Below are 21188 nucleotides of genomic sequence, written 5' to 3' on the forward strand. Positions count from 1 at the left end.
TCTCATTGGTCCTTTGAGTGAAATTTGGGACAAGGACAATCGGGAATAATCACAAAACTAAGTTTGCCATAACATATTAATCTTCTCCACTTACTTGCGTTTAATATTTACATACAAAGAATATTAATACCAGATTTTATATAATGTTCAAATGACAAAAAAAAAATTTGGGGGGGGGGATGCTAGAGGTTATATTAACTGTTATTTCAATACAAACAGATAGTAGATGCTGTTCTCAAATTGTCATGTTTCGACCTTTTGTTTGTATCTGATCTTTGTGTTTGTAGGCATTCAGCATGAAAATGAGACTTTATTAATGCATTGAATAACAACCACGTTGCATTTCTCAGTTGATGAAAGAAAGCGAATGTGTAAAATATTTATTATATTTTTAATGCCTTATTGATTAGCAACTCAACATTAGTATTTCACAAAACAAAAATAGCTACTATGATAACATATAATAATAATAATAACTTTTACTTTAAGAAAAATCCATGCCTCAAAATTGCATCCGCATCTTGGTGGCCGGGCACCGAGAGACATACAACAAAGACAGTTTTCTTAGCTGGTATCTTTTTGGCTACCTGATACGACAAAATAAAGCCAATATCATCTGGATACCAACACCTGTTAGCAGTTCTCGCCAATCCTTCTTTAAAAGTTTACAACAACCCAACAACACCTAAGTAAAATAAAAGTAGTAATTAAAATAAGAACTTGAGGGCTAAAACGCTAATATCACGATTTTCATATTGGTGCTTTGCCTCATCAACACAATGAACCTCAGTTTAGCTGCGATACATCTTCTCATGCAGCAACAGAGTTGACCTGATTTTGGCGGCACTGCATAATAACTCAACACGGGCACCAGAATTGGTCTCACAACAAACAGGTCAGTGATTATTACAATTATAAACTGGTGGTTTGTAGTCATTTGTTTTTGTGCCATTTATTAGATGACCCACTTGATCCCTTTGTAAAGGGCCTCATTTGCTATTCTAATCATGTCTGTGTGACACTGACACACTAAGCAGAGTGGAGTGGAAAGGTGGATCACGCTACATTCAAGGGCAGCGATTCTCTCTTGCAGATCAATTAAGATTGAGCAGCGAGGTCTCGAGAATTCACCTAATTTGAGTTGACAAAGTTCAGCTGAGACTTCACGAAGGGGATTCTCCACCCACTGCTGTGTTCGCATTGCAGCAAGATGAATGATGTCGAGACTGGTAGGGTGGGGGGGAATGGAGCCAGAGCGAAAGGGATACACTTTCAAAAGCCGTGAGTTTGTAGGTCACTTATTGGGGCCAATAGCGTATCTCTGTTGCTATACATATGCGGTTGTCTTACAGGAAAAACATGTAGTCACATGAAATTAGTATCCCTTGTCATTGAGGGTCAATAAAAGTGCACAAGAATAGCATCAGGTGGAACGGTGGTCGACTGTTTAGCACGTCGGTCTCACAGTGCAGAGGTGCAGGATTCGAATCCGGCTCAGGCCTTCCTGCGTGGAGTTTGCATGTTCTCCCTGTGCTTGCGTGGGTTTTCTCCGGATACTCCGCTTTCCTCCCTCATCCACCAAGCCACTTGGTAGAGGTGGCAGCTGCCACCCCTTGCCACTCTGTAAAATGGCAGATGTTGTTCATAAATGTTACAAAATACTTGCATCGTGTCTCACGGGAATTGAGTATACTGTAAGAAATCGAATCAATTACCAGAAAGTACTGTTACACTTCCTCATGACTGAATGATTACTTGCCTGCAGGGAATGTGACACATTTGTCATCTTATTCATTTTTTGTTCAGATTGTCAAGACAGTGAAGGAGCGAGTTCTGATGCGATGTACATTCATTTAGTTTATGTGTAGAGCTTGAGTTGGATGATCTGAGCACAAAACATGCTTTCCTTTTCTCTATGACGCAGGTGGCATGTGAGCCAAACTCAAACAATGCAACAATTGCTGCTAACAGGCCTGATGGAGGGGGAAGCTCCATGTGCCATGAAAAAAAAAAAGGTTTTGATCATGATCAAAGGAAATAAAATCACTCTCCAAAAGTTAACGGTGCAAATAACAAGTTGTAAACTGAAGGAAGTAAGTCATTCCTGTGCTTCACATCACAGTGTGAATAGAACTCCAGAAGAATATGTCGATGGTGGGGAACATTGCTATTGTCAGGGATCATTTCAGTGTTATATATCATTCTGTGTTGCAATAATCCAGCAAATTTGTGTACGTATGAGCATTTATGGGTTAATGGGATTTGAGTTTCAGACAAAAGTTCTGAAGTAAAACCTCTCTTTCCCGTTACACAAGGTGTGCGCGTAAAATCTAAATTCCAAGATAGCGTCACGTCAAAAATGCATACAAGACATTCATCTCAGAGAGTTGCGCTTCTTGACATCACTTTGTTGTGACAGATTGTTGAGGTTGTGCAAGCATGAGTTTCCTGTGTCTGAGAGCAACGATGAGCCACAGTCACGTCATTGTTTATTTACATTCATCAATGCACTGAGGAGAGTGTTTTTTTAATGTATTAAATGAAATCAGTAATAAATGCACGCTATAAAATAACCCAGCACTGGCCTGGTCCCTTTTGGACCCAGCACTGAGTTAGCTGTTTCACCTGATGTGGCTTACTTTGACCCAGCAGGATTAAGAGTGCATGTTTTTATGGTGTGTAAGACTTGTACTTGAGTCAGGGTGGCATGCATTGTGAAAGTTGAGGTAACTTGATTCCCGCGAGCCCCAAAGGTTCACTATAGCAACATTCTCACAGCAGCGGCTGCTCATTTTTGGCCCGCGGCTGTCTTGACTTTCCCCGTTTTCATGATTGCCCACGATGAGCGCATGCATGACTGTATCTGTGTTAGTATGAGAGAGTCGGAGGGGGAGACAGAAGGAGAGTCAGTGCAATGATCCAGAAGTGAACTCCTGTGACAGCTTTCCTTTTCAGGCAACACCAATCACTGACCTAATGAAATAAACGGGGAACAAGTGTGAGGAATTACTTGGAATACTTGGTGGGAAACAAATTCAATGCAAATACTGTGTATTTTTTTTCTATACATTTGCTAAAAAACACAATTGAGGAACACTCTTAAAACTGCTGTGTCAAATTAAATCCAAATGGGTTGAAGTAGCTAACCCAGGGTTGGGTCCAAAAGGGACTGAGCCATTGGTGGGTTATTGATAAGAATTCGACCCAGCAGGCTGGGTCTAAATTTCGATTTAACAAGGAATAAAAACTACCCATAGCATTTCCCATCCTGGACTCAAACCCTTGTGTCTAAAGTAAGCCGTGTTATTCACAAAGCTATCCAGCCACTAGCAATATTTTCAAAGAATGTTGCTTTTAATTTACTTCAACTTCAGTTGACAAAATGCAACTAGTTTCAGCTTTAAAAACTGTCCAATATTCAAATAGATCTACTGAGTCAAATAATTAAACCAACACTGGCTAAAAGTAACCCATTCTGCAGTAAAATCTATACCTAGCCAACGAGTGGATAAGGACAACGAGCCAACATTTTTTTTAAACGCGTACAGAAAGATTCAATCTGCCACGGATTCAAAATAGGGGCAGATGTAAAGGGAAGTCAACACCTTACTCAGATTGACCTCCAATGTGTTCAAATTTAGAACGCCATCTTGTGGCAAACTAAAAAAAAAAAAGGCAACAACCGAAGCTCGAAGAACGTGCATTTTGAAGCAGGCACACTACGATGCCTCAGGGACCATAACTTCGCAAGCTAATCACCAAATTCTTCAGCCGGCATGCAAGCAAAATGTCGTCCGAAACAACTTTTAGTGTTTCACTCGAGTGACGGAGTCAAGTGCAAGAATTTTGTGACACGTGCTGTTGTAGTCATGTTGAGAAACTATCTTTGCTAAGCTATCTGTAGCAGAAAGGTGGCGGCAAAACATGACAACCTCTTGTCTTGCTATGTAATTTAATCAGCAATTACTTCACCTCCACTTACATAAAGAAAATTACATTGATGTGATAAGACATATTTGTGCAAATTATTTCGATTAATAGTGTTTTTTTAAAATCACGAACATTGACCAATCAACATATTTTTATAACAAAATAACACAACTCACCCATGGAAAATAACCGACAGAAACGTAACGGTGAAGGAATGGGAAAGCATTTCAAAACAAACTCACGCATACAATTTATCTATTTGCCAAATTGTGAGTGAGTGTGAAGGCTCCATGATTTCCATGCAGATGCTCCTGGCAGGTGGGGGGTGATAGGGGGTGGGAGGGTGGGGTGACCTTTGCAACAGACGGTCCAGACATGTTGCAAGACACGTGATAAAAAACGACATAGTGTTCAAAGTCAAGATAAGGTCACGTAAATTACAACCGGTTCTCAGTTCCTACTCCCACTGTAGCGCCGGCACAACACTCCCTCAAGCCTGCAATGTGCCTTTTTATGTAAGTGTAACAACTGCATAATAGATGTTGGAATTTTTTAAAATTTCGGGAGCTGTTCAATATTTCAACACATTTCTACTGTATACATTTGAAGCAGACCTGAAGTCTACAACATTTTATCAGTGGAAAAAAAAATCATCTAAAGTGTGCTCATGTGGCAGGGAATGATATTAATTCCGAAAGAGGAGGAGGTTGGGTGGTGGGGGTCATCCTGGGGTGAATGACTGATGTTTGTGTTCATTAGCAATCCTCCCGTATCGCTCAATAGTTACAGGATAAGCATGCCAGCTTGGTGGGGGGGGGGGGGGGTGTCCTTGATTGTCATTGGTGGTCCTCTGCAGGGCCTTGCTTCTGTGCGTGTTTGTGCACGTGTGTAGATTTGCAGGACACTTTCAAATCAACACCGCACACGATGCGAGGAGAATGTGGATTGTGCATTGCTTCTTCTCTTCCAAATCAATCAACAGTATAATTGAAACGCAGTTTAATTTAGAAATAGTTTTACAGTTCTATCTGGGGTAAGGATGACTTTTTTTCTTAATTAGGATAACTTGCAGACACTGTTTCTGAGATGCAGGACACCCAAACACGAGGAAATCAAATAATTGTGAGAAGTTATTCTGAATTAAGTCTTCCATTCCTCGTAGTCACAAGTGTCAAACTCAAGGCCCAATTGCCTGTACATCAAATACAATTTTGAGTCTGGAAGTGATTACTTGTGTTTACATGATCTTTGGAAAAAAATAGTTTCTAAATGGTTGATCCTCCTTCCGTGACAGATTGTGTTCCACTGTTCCTGTTTGGTATCCCAGTGGGGTTTCAAGACTGTTAACTGCACTAATGGGACCTGTCAATCAAAACTTCCTGCCCACTGACTTGGCCATTAATCAATGAGATAAATGTTGTTTTATCTGAGGCTGTGTCTTCTGCCTTCTTCTCTCCATCCAATAGTTATCTTTTTAGACTATTTCCCTTTGTTCCAGTTATGTCTCTTTTCAGACGTGTCACATTCCATCAGGCGGCCTTATCACGTTCACTTTCCAAACATTCCCTCTTTCGTCACATCTCTGTTTATCATCCCCTCTTTTCTCTTCCAAGGTGCTTGGTTCTTCCCCCTTTTTCTTCCTGTTGTCATCATCCTCAGTGACACACAGGAAGGGGACACGCTCATGTTGTCTCGTTTCAAGTCAATATGCCATCAATAAAACAAACAATGAAATCCAAATGTTTTTTTGCTCGCAGATAGAGAAGCAACATGCTAATTGAGCTACATCCCTATTGCAGTACTGTATGTGCTGAAATATAGCACGCTCCAGGGCATGTTATTGATAAGTTACAATTTCTCAAGTGGTGTTTGAAACAAAATAGAAATTCTATGATCGAGAAAAGTACCAAAACGGCAACAACGAGGCCACACAGAAGGGCCTAACCAGAGATTTGAAAACCGAGCGCCTTATTTTGATGCCCCAGCCTAAGTCTAGTACAAAGTGCAGTCTAACTGTGCCCATGGGTGGAGTTTTTATTCTTTTGGCATTTTCGTGAACAGGTGCAGTTAAAAATGGGCGTTTCCTCCCATTGTGGAACTAAACACAGTCAAGGTGATTCCCAGCCACTTGAAGCAAGTCCCATCATTCCCTTTAAATTCAGCACAGGAGAGGTGCTTGGTGTAAATAATGAACTCACTCGCTGGAGTCCATACAGGAGATTGATGTCATATTTTTGAATGAAATACAATGACATCACCTGGATCGAATCCACAAAAATCTTGCTCCACCAACTGCACCACAACTTAGACCAGTTTGGTCTGAAATCAACTGAATGTCACCAAATTTGCAGGTGCTCCAGGGGTGTTTAATAGAAAATGACCTCGGTTCGCAGTAACGTCCAGCACAGAGTAGCGCAGTGTACAAAATCCTCAAACATGGTAAACTGGATTTGTCCCGGCACAAAGGTAAAGCAGTGGCAGTTTTTATAGTGCGCGCATGTGTGCCTCTCTCCGAAAATAGGGCCCTGAACCTCAGAACTCAGCATCAGATAACCAGTAGTTACTCATACAAACTCAATAACCACGATGTCTTTAAGAAACATTTTGGGGACACATTTTTGATTTACACACTTCTAAGGTGCGTAATACTTTTTCTATTACGTACAATTCATCCAGCTGTATGGCAGATGAGAGTTCTCTGGAATTCAATTCTAAAGTGACATTAAGTGGAGTAGCTGCGAAAGGCCTGTGTCATTAACGGATTTGACAGGACAAACTCTCAGTGCTGCCCTGTGATGATAAGAAAACGAGGCAATCGAAAAGACAGATCATCATGTGCTATCACATCCCATCGTTCCAGATGGTTCACAGCCTGGCATCAGATCACAAAACATTTCCACGCATGTCAGTGGTGCTATCGGTCAAAAAGCTCCTAATGACATTGGAAAGCTACCCATGTTGCTTTTTCTGCGAGGCTTCTTTGCATAGCCTTCTACTCAAATCCTGCCTTGCCTCTTATTATTATTTTTCCAACACATTTACCACTAATGAGAAAATGTATAATTTGTCAGAGCTTTAATAGAACCCGAGTTCCGTTCCAAGTAGATGTAACACAAAAACATCAGAGCACTGGACTTGATGAAAGCTCAGATCAGCAAGTGATCTGCCAAGTACCGGTAACAAGAGGAGATAAAGCTCCTTATTAGCATTTGACATACTAACAAAGCGTTAAAGCATTTGCAATGCAGCGCTTCAGGCACTTAAAAAAGGTTAATTACTGTATTGTCAAAAAGACACACCCCGTTTAAAGCCAGACGTTTTCTAAGGATGTCTGCATTTGTTGAAAAAATATAGTGTCAACAGATGATAGCATAGTCTTCTGAATCACAACATGAAAAACTGACTGGAAGAGGACACCCCCACTCACACCCAATTTGTTGGATCAAATCCAACTGCCCTCACATTTTTTTGGGATGTCTATGACACATGAACAGCATGTGCTCTTCGGGGATGTGGCTTCAAATGAAGCAGAAGATAATTTACATTTCCCAGTAAAGTGGAACAACGTGTTCACAAAAAGGGAACAATCCTTGTACGTCAAGAGAAAGAGCAGGTTGTGACAGTGTTGTATTTCAACCACTGTGAATATTTCACGAGCACTTCTCCACGGAAAGTTATTCGGCACCAGCGGGTAGTAAAAATCCACTTAATTTCACTAAACCTGTCTCACGAAAACACTTGACGCTCAAATAATATAAACGGCTTTCGCGGAACTGGACGCTGGAGGATGATTTATTTTTGTTATATGGTCTACTTGGAACGAATTGAGGACGTTCTTTTTTTTTTTTTTTGAGTAAAGGATCCAATATCCATCATAAATTAAACATTTGTATAAACCACAAATAATCACAACGAAACCGTAAAACAATCCTGTCCGGAAAAGCTACGTTCAGTTTTTCTTATCCTTTAAGCACTCCCATTATGTCGAAATAAAATCTCACTTTCTACAGAAAATTGCGTCATTATGGGAGTAAAAAATGTCTCCTTTGACTTACTACACTGTGCAAGGTTATTTGAAGCAAACTAATTAATGACAGTTTCACAGACAAATTTAGAAAATATATTTATAGGTTATTGGCTCCCACTGAAACGCCATGGAGATTTTATTCCCTTAACAAAGGTAAATAGAGGACTTGACAGTCTGTTTAGAAAAGACTTATAGCTGCTCACTGCCCCCTTGTGGCCATTAGTTTTATTACGGTACAAAACACTGGAATTCACTGCTTAGAAAATTATCCCCCCCCCCCCAAAAAAAAACGCAAACAAAAAAGTTATTTAAGAAGGTCCCGACATGTTTGCCAGTTCCTATCTAAGTTAGTTAAATATGTCATGTATTTTGTATATCGGAACATTTCAACATTAAACCTGGTATCTTTTGTGCCTTTGATTCGACAACAGCACATTATTTTTTTAATCTCACTTTTAACCATGTGAGTGGCAGTGAAGCAAAGTAGTGATGATACTTGTTTAAGAAAAATTATCTTAAACATAAGGTTACGCTTCAGTCAAACTAAACCAAAACAACAGCAATGCCCATCTTGTTACAAGGGGCTGTTTCCTTGTCGACCAATCTGACTGAAAAATACAAAAACTTTCAAAAGTGGCACGGTCGGGATGGCACACCAGCAAAGACTGATCCAGACCAGAAAAAGGTCTTTTAGGGGATTGCTGGACAATCCACAGGTAAAGCTTGAACGTGACAAAATTCCACTTCTTCTCGACAGATATTGTCAGCAAGCACATCCGGACTTTTGATCCTCTGTGCTGTCTTTTCAGGACACAAATGTAGCCTGTTTAAAACAAACATTGTTTTTATGTAATTTTGTAAATATTCTAGACTATACTTCATTATAATAGCAAGCAGGGGCACTTTAAACGATGGCAGGTATGTGGTGACTCTCACTTCATGACTTTTAATGTGATAGCTTAATTTTGAACACAGCCACATTGCCATACAATAGGGTGTGCAGACTTGTGCTACTACAGTGCAGTATCTCTTCATTTTTAATATCATATATCCTGAACCTGGCAATTGAATAGGCGAACCATAGTTTGGATAAAGCAGCTCTACATATATTCATTTCATTATCAACAGGTAAATATTTTTATGCTCCAAGTTAAGTAACTTGCATTATCTGTCAGTTAAAAAAAAAACATGCTGTTGTGAGATCGTTCACTTAAAAAGCAATTTTTTTGCACCCAAGTATAAGGGAGGTCAAGTTGGTTGTCGCAACCACAACCAGCTAAACTAACAAGGTTAACTACATGCCCTTGAGTTATGTGTGGACAGAATTTTTTTCTCTTTATTATTGACCTCAAGACGAAAGAATGGTAAAAAAAAATCAGAGGAACTTTAAAAATAACAACAATAGAAAAAGTGCAAAACATTTAACTCCATCCATCCATCCATTTTCTGAACCGCTTAATCCTCACTATTGTCGCGGGGGGTGCAGGAGCCTATCCCAGCCGTCTTTGGGCAGTAGGCTGGGGACACCCTGGATCAGTTGCCAGCCAATCGCAGGGCACACAGAGACGAACAACCATCCACGCTCACATTCACACCTAGGGACAATTTAGAGCGTCCAATCAGCCTGCCAAGCATGTTTTTGGAATGTGGGAGGAAACCGGAGCACCCGGAGAAAACCCACGCAGGCCCGGGGAGAACATGCAAACTCCACACAGGGAGGCCGGAGCTGGAATCAAACCCGGTACCTCTGCACTGTGAAGCCTACGTGCTAACCACTGGACTACCGGGCCGCACACATTTAACTCATAAACACTCATTAGGTCGGCTATAATAAAAATTTCTTTGATGTAGTTGGTCCTTTGAGGACTTCATAAAAACTAAAATGTACCCTGATTTGGGGGCTGGGGGGGGGGGGGGGTGAAATATTCTCCACCCTCACTCTAAATTAATCTCTTTTTAAATAATAGATAATAAATAAAAGCTCCATTCCCCAAAGAGAAACCTTGGCAATGAGACAACAAAACAATACTGTGCAGATGCAATTATGGGTCGCACACTAAAATGAATTATGAAAAGAGTCGCTTGGGGAGTTGAAATGCAGGATGCAAAACTCTCTGGGCAAAACACACAACAAACTGAAGAAAATGTTCCCTTACGGCCAATAAATGAAATCCACTACCAGGCATTTGTGGCCCTTTCTGCTTCAATAAGAAGTTACTAAAGGAGGTGGATTTGGACTGGAAATGGAAGCAACACTGTGTTTTATAGGCCACAAATTTGGACGCTGATCTTGAGCTGCACTGAAATGTTAATAAACGTCTTTATTATTCCAGCCAGGTCACTCGGTGTCCGTCCCTTCCTGTGTCCTGGTTGGCCTCACTCCACGTTGGAAGATAAGCTGACCTGGTTTGACACAGATGCTTGATTTGAGGCAGTAAACAAACAGCAACGGGTGTTTGTAGTTGCAACATATCAAGATTGAGAAGGTAAAATCGTGGTTGATTGTCTGCCAGCTTCCTGCTTTAAAAACACGTCCGATGATCACCATCGAATAAGAAAAGAGACTGGCTATAACATAGGAAAGAGGTAGAGATGCTCTGTCTTGATCATTCAGTTCCCCTCTTGTTGACTGTGTGAATGATGTCTGTGATTGGTTGTCTTGTCTCTGAATGTGCCGCGTGATTGACTGGCGACCAGTCCAGGGAGGAGTATTCTGCCTTTTGCCCAAATTCACCTGGGATCGAGCCCAGTTCCCCGGCACCTATAAAGCCCCAGTAAAGTGAAAATAAACATCTTGTAAGTAGTGACATTCGAATGATGACATGAGGCTTCAAAAGTGTGAAAAATCAAGATGATCAGACGCCGCGGGCGCTTCGGTTGAATGCAATGAAACTGTGCGCCGCTCAACTGTCAATCAAGTACCACACATCTTTCTTATGCCGACACATCCCTCATGCTTGAGTCATGAAAGTCTACCCATTTGAAGCACGGATGGAAAACTGGCGGGGATCACGGACCACATGCTGACTGTAAAACAAAACAAAACATTCATTTATTTATATGTTTATTTTAGGGGTGGGAGGACAATGAAGATGTTTAATCTGCAGCAGTTTTGCTTCTGTTATGACATTGACAAACACAGGAAGTCGGGCATCTTATTGCTGTCAGAGCATTGTTAAAAATAATCTATCCGGTTGTGCGTGTTGAATCTGCCTCTGCTTTGCCATCATGCATTTTCTTGTCGACTACTTTAACCAGTACATGACTGAATCTGTAAATACAGTGTGTGATGATGACTTCGTACAATCAAAAAAGTGGGTATGATATCATACAGAAAACACATCTAGTATATGCTATGTATAGAAAATAAACAATGTATTTGAATTGTTTGTCTTATAATGAAATTAATTCAGGATTTTAAATGCAAGAATGGTTCTAAGACTAGCAAGTATATGGCATATACATCTTCTTTTATGAAGATGGAGCCCGAGCAGGCAGCTCTCCAAGAACACTTTGTGTTTTGTTTTGTTACATGGTCTTTGTTTTTACGTCATGATGACCTGATGCGGATAGTTTTCAGCGTTTTTTTTTTTTGGCCACGACATACAGTTCATCAAAGGAAAAGAATCTGTGCATGGTGGTTGCGCCTTCTCGGCAGCACGTGTTATACCAGCACTGATTTTGACTGGGAGGAATGTCGGCGCCATTTGACTGTCGGTGCTGGACAGCCCTGGGGTGCTTGTGTTTTTTGCACCTGTTATGGGCAGCATTTTTCACAGCCCCGTTTTGTTCAGCGGAGATGTCGGTGCTGTTGGACAGTCTGTGGCTGGATGGATGGATGGCTGCCTTGTGGAGACGACGATGAGAAGAAAGGAGCGTCAGAGCGCCGATGCGTATGTGGAACTAGGAGTCGCCGCTTGGAATTGAAGCGGATTTATATGGGACAGGAGCTGTGAGCCAATCTCTTTTTTCGCCAATGGATGCCACAGCTTCTTGTTTGCTTTCAAACTTAGCTTGGAGCAGACGTGTGCACATTTTCAGCATGACGTCTCTGATCCATTGGTGAAAGGACACTTCCATTCTCTCCTCTTTCATCTATAACTGCTTCAAACAGCAAAGTGTATGCAGAAAAAGTGGTTAAGATTGCATGGCTGTCTGTGTCTTGTGTTGTGGTGTAGTATTTTGTTATTTTATGCTAACTGTTCTGTTGATGGCGGAGCGGGTACCCGCACTGGCCCTTGTCTCTCCTGTGGTTGAGAGGAAAAACATTTCATCGGTGCTGTATGTTGCACGAGAGCATATTTGACAATAAAATCTGACTTGACTTGAGTACTTAAAGTCAGGACATAAAGTGATAGAACCACATATAGTGTATATTTTCTTTCAGTTGCATTGGTTTGAATTCATTAGGGTGCACCTCCTTCTACGACATCTCACTCAGTTATTGCAATGATGCCAAAAGAGTAAGAATATGATACATTTCCAATTTTGCAGATGCTCCCCCATCATTTACCGAGTGCAGAAAGTGGTTCTTTCCTCTGAGATCTAACAATCTGAATAATGCATCTGTCTCTTTGCAAGCCACATCACATTTAACAATGTTAATTTTAGAAAAGGAAAGAGCATTACTTTCCAAGTAAGCAAACCCGCGGTATGTCCTGACGTTAAGCAAAGAATACTGTCTGCGATCAAAATGGGTTGCTTCCTTCCCCTGGAGCTTGTAAATGGGTCATATAATGATGTGCCGCAGGGAAGAGTTCCACTATTTTCAGACTTTTAAGGATTGTAGTGAAGGTTATAAAAAAGGAGAGCAGAGTTAGCCTGTGGCATTCACTCATCCAAGACAGGACGGATTGACGGGGAAAATATGGTTAAATCATTTGCAGTCAGACCAGGGCTGAATGATGAAATCCAAACGAATTGCACCCCTCCCCCCATATTGCAATTTTATATGCAATTATTTTGTTCAAGATCCTCTTCCCATTTATTTTTTCAACAAACACCAGCAATTAATAAATCTGTATGGCAGTAAACAATCCGATTTTACTGTACATATACAGGTATGCTTTGGTCTTATCGATGAGGTCTTTCATGCCTTCAAAAGTGGCACTGTACAAATTCATATTCTGTGTATTGTGGGTCCGTGGGAAGCTTGGCGCTAATCAGGGGATGTACAGTGCTCCTGCTGCTGCTGTGTACAAAACTGTGATGCCAAGCAGCCACGTGTGGCCGTTTATGAAGTTTGACATGCAAGGAGTCAGCTCAAGCCGCGTGGGATGCTGAAACACATCCATACCCATATATCCATAGTGGTTATTGAGGTTACGTGAGGGTTATAAGATCATCTACGAACAACACAGCACATCCCTTTGGTAAAAATCCATGTATCCGTCTGTCCATTTTCGATGGGGCTTGCTTGTCCGCATTTGGGTTGCGAATGGCTCAAGGTGAGAGGCGGGGGACATATTCTATGGACAACCATTTACACTCACTGTCACAATTAGGGACCATATATTTTTTTGCGGCTCAAACATTTAGGGATTTTTTTGAGGGGAGGGTGGGGGGGGGGGGGGTGGGGGGTAAATGATTCCAATTTGTCAGTGTGTCAAATTTACAAGATTTTTTTACAAGATATTTTCTTTTTACAGGAACCTAAAATGACAGTTTGTGCTGCCCCACAGAAGAGAAAATGTGGCGGACAGAAAAAGATTCGGGATGAAAACTATGATGCAGTAGATCTCCGTGTACTCACAGTTTGGCACTTGCAGCTTCGCAGAACCCACCCGCCCCTTTTTTCATTATTTAATATAGTTTTTGTTTTGTTGCATTTATGTAGTTGGGGGAGGGCGGTTATTGCAGGTTGAACCCCCTCCTAAATTTCCCCCATTCTTCATGGGAAATGTATATTGAATGTTAGTCAGCGTTTTAAAGAAGTTGTTGGGTTACAAAAAAAAAAAAAAAAACTAAATCCCTACCACCCGTTAAAAAAGAAAAATCCCCTTCCCCTCACCAACAAATTTTCTATACTCGATTGTTTTCGGCTATTCACGTGCAGGCTCGGTCGAGACACATATTTATATTTTGTAAATGAATATGGATCATTATCTGCACCACAGCACCAACTGCTGGACAGGATGTGACACTAACACTCTTGCCCCTGATGAAATATTGCCACCAGCTGAAGAAACGATTTGATTTAATGGACAAAAGTAAAAACAATGGTGGGCCTGCTATTCATTCAGACCATATCATACATCCGACCTGGACTTCACACAAGAGGAAGTGTCTACAGGTTCAACCCCCTCCATCACAACACTACACATGACTTAAGGAGGATGTCTTTTGTGAAAGCAAAGAGAGGAAGAGACAGGGGGAAAGAGAGCAGCTTTTTCGAGAGGCAGCTTCAACCAGTTACTCTTCTTCTTACGTTAAGGATGCGAAGTGGACGATCACTTTTGATACAAACGCTGCTGCTAACTTCTTTACAACTATGGGGTAAGAAACGCGGTCCACCGCCACGCTCGTCCAATATTATCGACCACTTATTATTGTGTTTGCATGTTGCATGGCTAAGCTGTTGCATCATTTGGAAGGGGAACTGATTCCTCTTGTGTAATGTCCGTTTCTTTTAACTATAGGAACGCTTTGGGCTTCCACGTCTCCTCAAAACCCGCCGGCACCTGAACTACGGATACATTCGCGGTCCAGGGACTCTGTGGTGCTGGTTTGCCGGACCTCAGAAGGCCACCACGGAGTTCTATTCAAACTGTTCAGATACACCAAGGAGGTTTTTATTTTTTGCGGCATCAGATTTTCAGTGGTGTTATGTGTGTGGGTGTGTCCACTTGATTACATGTGTTCAACATTCCTTAAGGTGGATTCAGTGGAGCTGTCGCCATCTGAGGAGGTCCTCTTCACTGTCCAGCTCAAAGTGGCAACAGAACCTGAACTTTTTTGCTGTATGTATAAGAACCAGCAAGGCCTCTACAGTGCTTTCAGTCCCTATTTAAAGACAGAACATCAAACAGGTAAGTGCTATTCCACTAAATTATACACAATAAGAGTCACATGCCACACCACGACTTCAATGAAAAAAAAAAAATTTAATCTGCACTGATTTTACCGTTACTTGTGGCATGAAATAATAAACACTCCCATCCGTTGCGGTAGAATGCAGGTGCTCCCTGTGTCGTCTCATTGTCCTCTGCTCTGTGTGTGGTGTATGTGTGTGCGCGTGCGCGCGCGCGTCTATTGCGGTTGTCACATCCTGCATTTCACATTGAAAATTTCCACCCACTCACAACATCAAACACAATGCACACTGAAGACAGTTACAACAGGAGGTTTGGTAAGCAAGTGCGGTAAACCATGGCAGGATACTACACTCAGAAACGATACATTCTAAGGAATATATGAAATACATCATTCCATGGGGTGTGTCTTTTTTTTCTGCATTCATTGAAAAAATAAAAGGGCCTTCCCACAAATTGTGAATTTTACGCAGGCAGAACAGGGGGATCGGACACAGGACGGCGCAGGGACAACGGCGGCATGACGCAAGCTTGATCATATTTGTCGCTAGTTACAAAGTGACCAAACAGGAAATACCCTCATGCCATTTCCCATCTAGTTTGGACATAAATTAGTCTGCAGCTTGGCGATATGTATTTTATATTCACTCTGACTTTGCTTATAATAAGGAGGAATAAGTGGGTATGGGTTCATCTGATTCATATGGCACGTCAGGATCTGGGGGAGTTTAGACTCATCCATGTCGCTTCTTTTTTACGACATCACAGTACGTTGTCTCACTGTCCCCTGTCCCACACCTCAAAACACTTGAACACCGCAATAATTACTATTTCCACTCTAATCTGGTCTGTATTTTTTTCACTGTCGCACAAAATATAGCAACTTTTTTTTCACTTTAAAATATATATTTTTTTACCATCTCACTTCTTGCCCAATGTTCCTGGAAAAGGCTGCAGCCCCAACGAGTGTTGATTAACTGAGGGAAAACGGTCTCCGTAGTGTATCAAAATAAATGCTGACTACACTGTTGAAATGAGAAATAAAGATTCAGGGGGAACATAGAACCTAAAAATCAAATGAGCGATTAATTAACCCTGTCAGCGACAGCTTACCATGTTATCAGGTTACAGGGTGCATGAACGGGTTAATTGATGAAGATGTTTGTCCCATGTCTGTTGTTCATACAGTCATACATCTTGCCTGCCTCTCCAGATGTTGCCCCCACACAGGCTCTACCCAGCCTGCCACCTCCAGTCTTATCAGTGGAGCCCCCCGGCGGGATGGTTGAACGTGGCGACATCTTGCACTTCAGCTGCTCTGTCCCAGCTCTTCAATCCACCTACAAACCAACCTCCTTCATTTTGCTGAGGGCATCATCAGGGCGGGAGTCCATTATCAGCCAGCATCATGACGTTCGTACATCAAACTTAGAATCCCAACCAGGGGTTTTCAGTGTGGGCCCGGTAAAGCAGGGAGAGGGCGGGGAGTATGCCTGCCTCTACTACACCACTAGTGGAGTGGACATAGTCAATTCAACGATCAGCAACAAAATCCAAATAACTGTTAGAGGTATTTGAGACTGTCCATCTTTTTCACCCATAATCTGGACAATTGAATAATTTGTGATTCTTCTCGCATCTTTTTTGGGATATGTGACCAGATGATCTGCCTATACCCACCCTCGTTCTCCAGCAACACGCACAAGTGTGGCATATGCTCTGCACGGGCTCCCCTGCATACCCCGGGGCTGTCTTCACCCTGTACTTGATGGACAGTCAACTTCTTGTGGACAGTCACCATGTACAAATCACCAGCCACAAGAGCGCCTTCGCAATGCCAGTGCAGGATACTCTGATGGCTTTGTACCAGTGCCAGTACAGTGTCCTCTTGGGAGGGAAGTGGATTAATTCTGAACGCAGCCACCCTCTGGCCATTTCCAAAGGTATTGACTTTGCCCTGCTTGTCCTCATTAGTGTTGCTGGTGAGCTGAGCCTAAACCAGGTGACTTTGGACAAGAGACAACTACACCCTAGATAAGTCGCACATACTACATAGACATCCACTCACACATACATTTATATCTTTTGACAATTTAGGTCTGGTTGGTCTAGATGGATGACTTGAAAACACATGAGCTAATTTCTTCAAGCTAGAAACATGTCTATGTTCTGTGAATCATTTTGTAAAAATGAACTGAATATTAGAAAATATGCCCTGAGATTGACCGGCAACCAGTTTAGGGTGTACCTGCCGCTGGTTAAAAAAAAAATCAGACTGGATAGGCTCCAGCTCATTCGCGATCCTAATGAGGACAAGGGCTTCAGATTTTTTAAACAGAGATTTGCATGGATTTACATGCAAAATGTGTCCTCTTTTTCAGATCTTCCTCCTCCATCAACAGGTAGTGTTATTTTAATAGAAAGATCTTTCCATACCTCGATTTACATATGTGTGTGTCTTCCATCTGCGCAGATGTGTCAGGTGTGGACTGGCCTCTTATACTTGGCTCCTTATCCACTGTGGTGCTCTTCCTCTGCTCAGTGGCCCTCCTGGTAGTGGTGGTGCACAAAAAAGGTATTTCCGCCAGTGCACCACTATGTATGTCGCATTCTTCTCGACTGAAGTGTGCTCGTTTTTCTTAAAGTGAAAGCAGCGGCTGATGAAAAGAAGAAAAGGTATTGAGTCAAGCACAGCAGTGTTAATTTGTCATTAGTGTCAAAAAGAAGGAAACATAAAAGTGTGTGGCTTTTTTTGTTTTTGTTTCTTAGATCGGAAGCAAAGTTTTGGACTCAAGTTCACGCCAGGGACCATGTTGTTGGTGAGACTCTTTCCGATTCATTTTGCGGAATTTTCATGCTTATTTATTTAATACAATTTATTTATCTTGCCATTGATGAAAAGTGACAGGCAGAACAATTACTCTTCCACTAGATGGCAGAAGTTACATAATTAGTTGTATCCACCCTATTGCCATTCATACAAGAACGGCATGGCATGATCTGAGTCAGTACATTTTAGAGTAAACTCAAACAAGATCCATCTTAATTTCAGTAAACTGTGTATAATTTTTGTTGTTGTTGCCATGTAATCTAATGTAAAACATGTGCCTTGGCCCAATACAATTTCGGAAACGCTGATCTAGTAAAGTTAGGCATTGATATTGTTTTTTTGTTTTTTTTTTCAGACCTAACCCTCAGGTGTACCAGTGTCAATTCTCAGGTAATTATTACTCATCAGCTATAACGCAACATGCCAACTTCAACAAAAATCCTCCAATGATCTATCAGCTATTGATATATGTCCAATAACTTATTTCAACCTTTGTCCAACTACAGATAAGATATTTATCTCATTTACGTGTCAGCTTTAATTCTCGGCTGCATGTCTTACAACCAATGTCAATACAGTCGACTGGAATTAAATGAGCCCTTCGAGTAAGCCCACTTCTTGTATCCCAACACGGTGAGGTAAAAATCATCGATGATAGCACTAACACGACATTATAGGTCTTCCGTTTTGTGTTAGCACGAGCATTGGTGCTAATCATCTGAATCAGTGTCAATGTTATTGCTAACAAAATGAGAGGTCTTCCGTGTTTAGAGGGCGATTAGCACTAATGCTAGTGCTATCTCGGGTTGCCAATATTCGTCAACTAGTCACGATTACGCCAATGATCAAAATCGCCGACAATTAATTTAAACGTAAACTTTATTGTTTAATTTTTAAGCTTTCTTCTTCTCTCCAAACTTCCTCACCTCGAGCTGCCTTGTCTGCATTTCACATCCGTTGCGGTGGCGATCCGGGTCAGCGATGATGTAATCGAAAGCGCTATGGCAACGGGATTATGTTTTATTGGCGTTAGCAACAGAGGCCAAAGATTTGGGAGCCACAAATACTAAAGAGGAACGTGATGAAAAACAGAATGAATGGCCTTTCATGGCAGTATCTAAAAGGCAAGCACCTTGTGGCTGATTCAGTTTCTGACACAGAGGGTCAGTCGTCTATGAAAGCTGTTTAGCTAACTGCTAGTTAGCATCTATTATCAGTCAGTGAGCTACAAGTTTGTAGCTGTAAATGTTAACATTAGCTTAAGGCTAATAATGACAATTCCCTGAGCTTGATCACACAGGTTGTGTTTTATGTAATGTTATAACCACAGATATGGGTCTAAAACAAAATACAGTAATCCTTCATTTATCGCAGAGGATTTGTTCTTAAGAAAACCCATGAATTTCTCCATTGTGAGACAAAATGTTTCTTATCTTATTTACAGTTCACAGTCCGTAAGCCAATCAGGTTGCAGAACACAATGCACTCTTTAAAAAAAAAGAAGAAAAAAGAAAAACAAATCTGTGAAACAGCTAAGCCATGAAAGATAAACTGTGTTATGGTGATGGCGTACCTTCTGCCAATGCACTGTAGCAGTCCAGCTAAGCAATATGCTGATGCTGTGGCCACATTGCCAAGTTCCAGTCACAGCCAATGCATGTACATTGAAAATAAAGCTTCCATGTCTTCCACGTCCTGACATTTATATCGTTGGATTAGCATCAAAGTGACGAGAACGTAATTCGTCTCCATTATAACGCCGACGCCACATGAGAGGTCTTCCATGCTATTCTACTTTGTAGAATCTGTGTCAGTGGATCACTGATAAATGCTCGTAGTGACACCCCCAAATTCTCATCTGCTTGAGGGGGTGTTTGCAGTAGCACTCATGCTAAGGCAAGAAGTCTTACATCTTGGGGGAAAAGTGATTACCCCTCGTGGTCGTACCAACATGAATGGTGAATGCTGACTGCTCCAACATGTCATTTGCTGTTGTACCAGCCAGTGTACTATCAGGTGCCTTTTTCCCCCAGGTGAAACAATTACCTATTTCTGCTTCAGGAAGAAATGCAACATCGAAATATGAAAATCTCCCCCCAAACTGCGTGTTAGGTTACCAAAAAGAGACATAAACTCGAAGCTACGCTGCAGGAAATACTTTCATGCTGGGTTGCTCGCAACTTGTGTTGTGATTGTGTTGATGTTGTCTCTGCATGTGTGTGTACAGGAATGGGCCAGGGGGGACATGGGCACAGACAACACCTCCAGATCCCCATTATGGAACACCCACTCCACATTCACAGACCCTATCCATTAGAAATCTCTCTCTCACTCTCTTTCTCTCTGTATATTTATACTTTATTATGGTGTGTCTGTGTAGCATCAGCTGGCTTTAAACACAGCAGGACAGGAAAAGCAATTTCCTTACTTCCAATTTCATGTGGAGAGGCATGCTTCTTCAATTAGACAGGATGTGATGTTTGCTTTACGTACCTGCCACTGAGCCACTATTACTAAATAAACCCTGCCGTGTTTACTTGTGAGGGTTGTATTGTGGTATGTATTTATGATTCTTCATTAGTTTTGATAATATCATTTTATTATGTATTATTGTAGACTGCAGATCTGTACAACATTTTTCTATTTAGCAGAACATCCTACATCCATCTTTTGTGTGTAAAAGCTAAGTCATCGATTCTTTTAGGTTACTTTATGATTTGTCGTCGTTTTCTTAAATGAAAATAGACATGCATATGAAAAGGTCTTTCAGAAAATGCTATCAATCCAACCACTTTTGCATGTTTTAAAAAACATTATTTGTCTCTTGTTTAAACAAGGCCCTGGGAATGAGAAAATGTTTGGTATACATTATAATAAAACACACACTAAGCACATGTATGTATATCCGCAATGTACACACACACACACACACACACACACACACACACACACACACACACACACACACACACACACACACACACACACAGGCAAAAATTCCCCTTAATTATTTCAGCAAGTAAATCAAAATGAAAGAAAGTGATGTTTCATTATGGTTCTTATTTTAGATCATTTAAAAAAAGAGACTTAACAGAAATATGAGATACTGCACGTACTGCAAACAGAATTCTTTCATGTCCATTAACAAAAATTATGGCTAATTTGTATTCCGAGGTTTGGGCGGTGACCTGAGTTATGTGGACGTCTTCATTTTGGACCAACAAAAGAGATCAATTTTGGATTTTAAGGAGAACAATTATATTTACTGCTAAATATCCTGCAGAGGGCACTGTTTAGTATCGGTGTTCAACCAAACAGACTTTCTGAAATAAATTCTGCATCGTTCTTGATGATGACAGAAGCAAACCAA

The 21188-nt window shown here is 41.2% G+C and overlaps 1 protein-coding gene across 3 annotated transcripts; it reads left to right on the top strand.

Moving 5' to 3' along the window:
• The first annotated feature begins 14275 nt into the window (after positions 1-14275).
• Positions 14276-20361, top strand: LOC127613586 (uncharacterized). Of its 3 annotated transcripts, none has more exons than XR_007966241.1 (9): positions 14276-14452; positions 14596-14744; positions 14832-14985; positions 16177-16558; positions 16650-17563; positions 17634-17664; positions 17758-17807; positions 18174-18208; positions 20046-20361. XR_007966241.1 is itself a non-coding variant. In XM_052084684.1 (9 exons), exons 1-5 carry the CDS (start codon positions 14293-14295, stop codon positions 17024-17026), a joined length of 1197 nt encoding a protein of 398 aa, XP_051940644.1. In that variant the 5' UTR covers positions 14287-14292; the 3' UTR covers positions 17027-17563; positions 17634-17664; positions 17758-17807; positions 18174-18208; positions 20046-20361. The 3 variants fall into 3 exon arrangements, 2 of the variants coding, with proteins under 2 accessions (XP_051940644.1, XP_051940645.1); XM_052084684.1 differs by having other exon boundaries at positions 14287-14452; positions 16202-16558; XM_052084685.1 differs by lacking the exon at positions 17634-17664 and having other exon boundaries at positions 14287-14452; positions 16202-16558.
• The last annotated feature ends 827 nt before the right edge of the window (positions 20362-21188 follow it).

This window comes from Hippocampus zosterae, chromosome 13 (assembly GCF_025434085.1).
Source record: "Hippocampus zosterae strain Florida chromosome 13, ASM2543408v3, whole genome shotgun sequence".
Taxonomy (NCBI): Eukaryota; Metazoa; Chordata; class Actinopteri; order Syngnathiformes; family Syngnathidae; genus Hippocampus; species Hippocampus zosterae.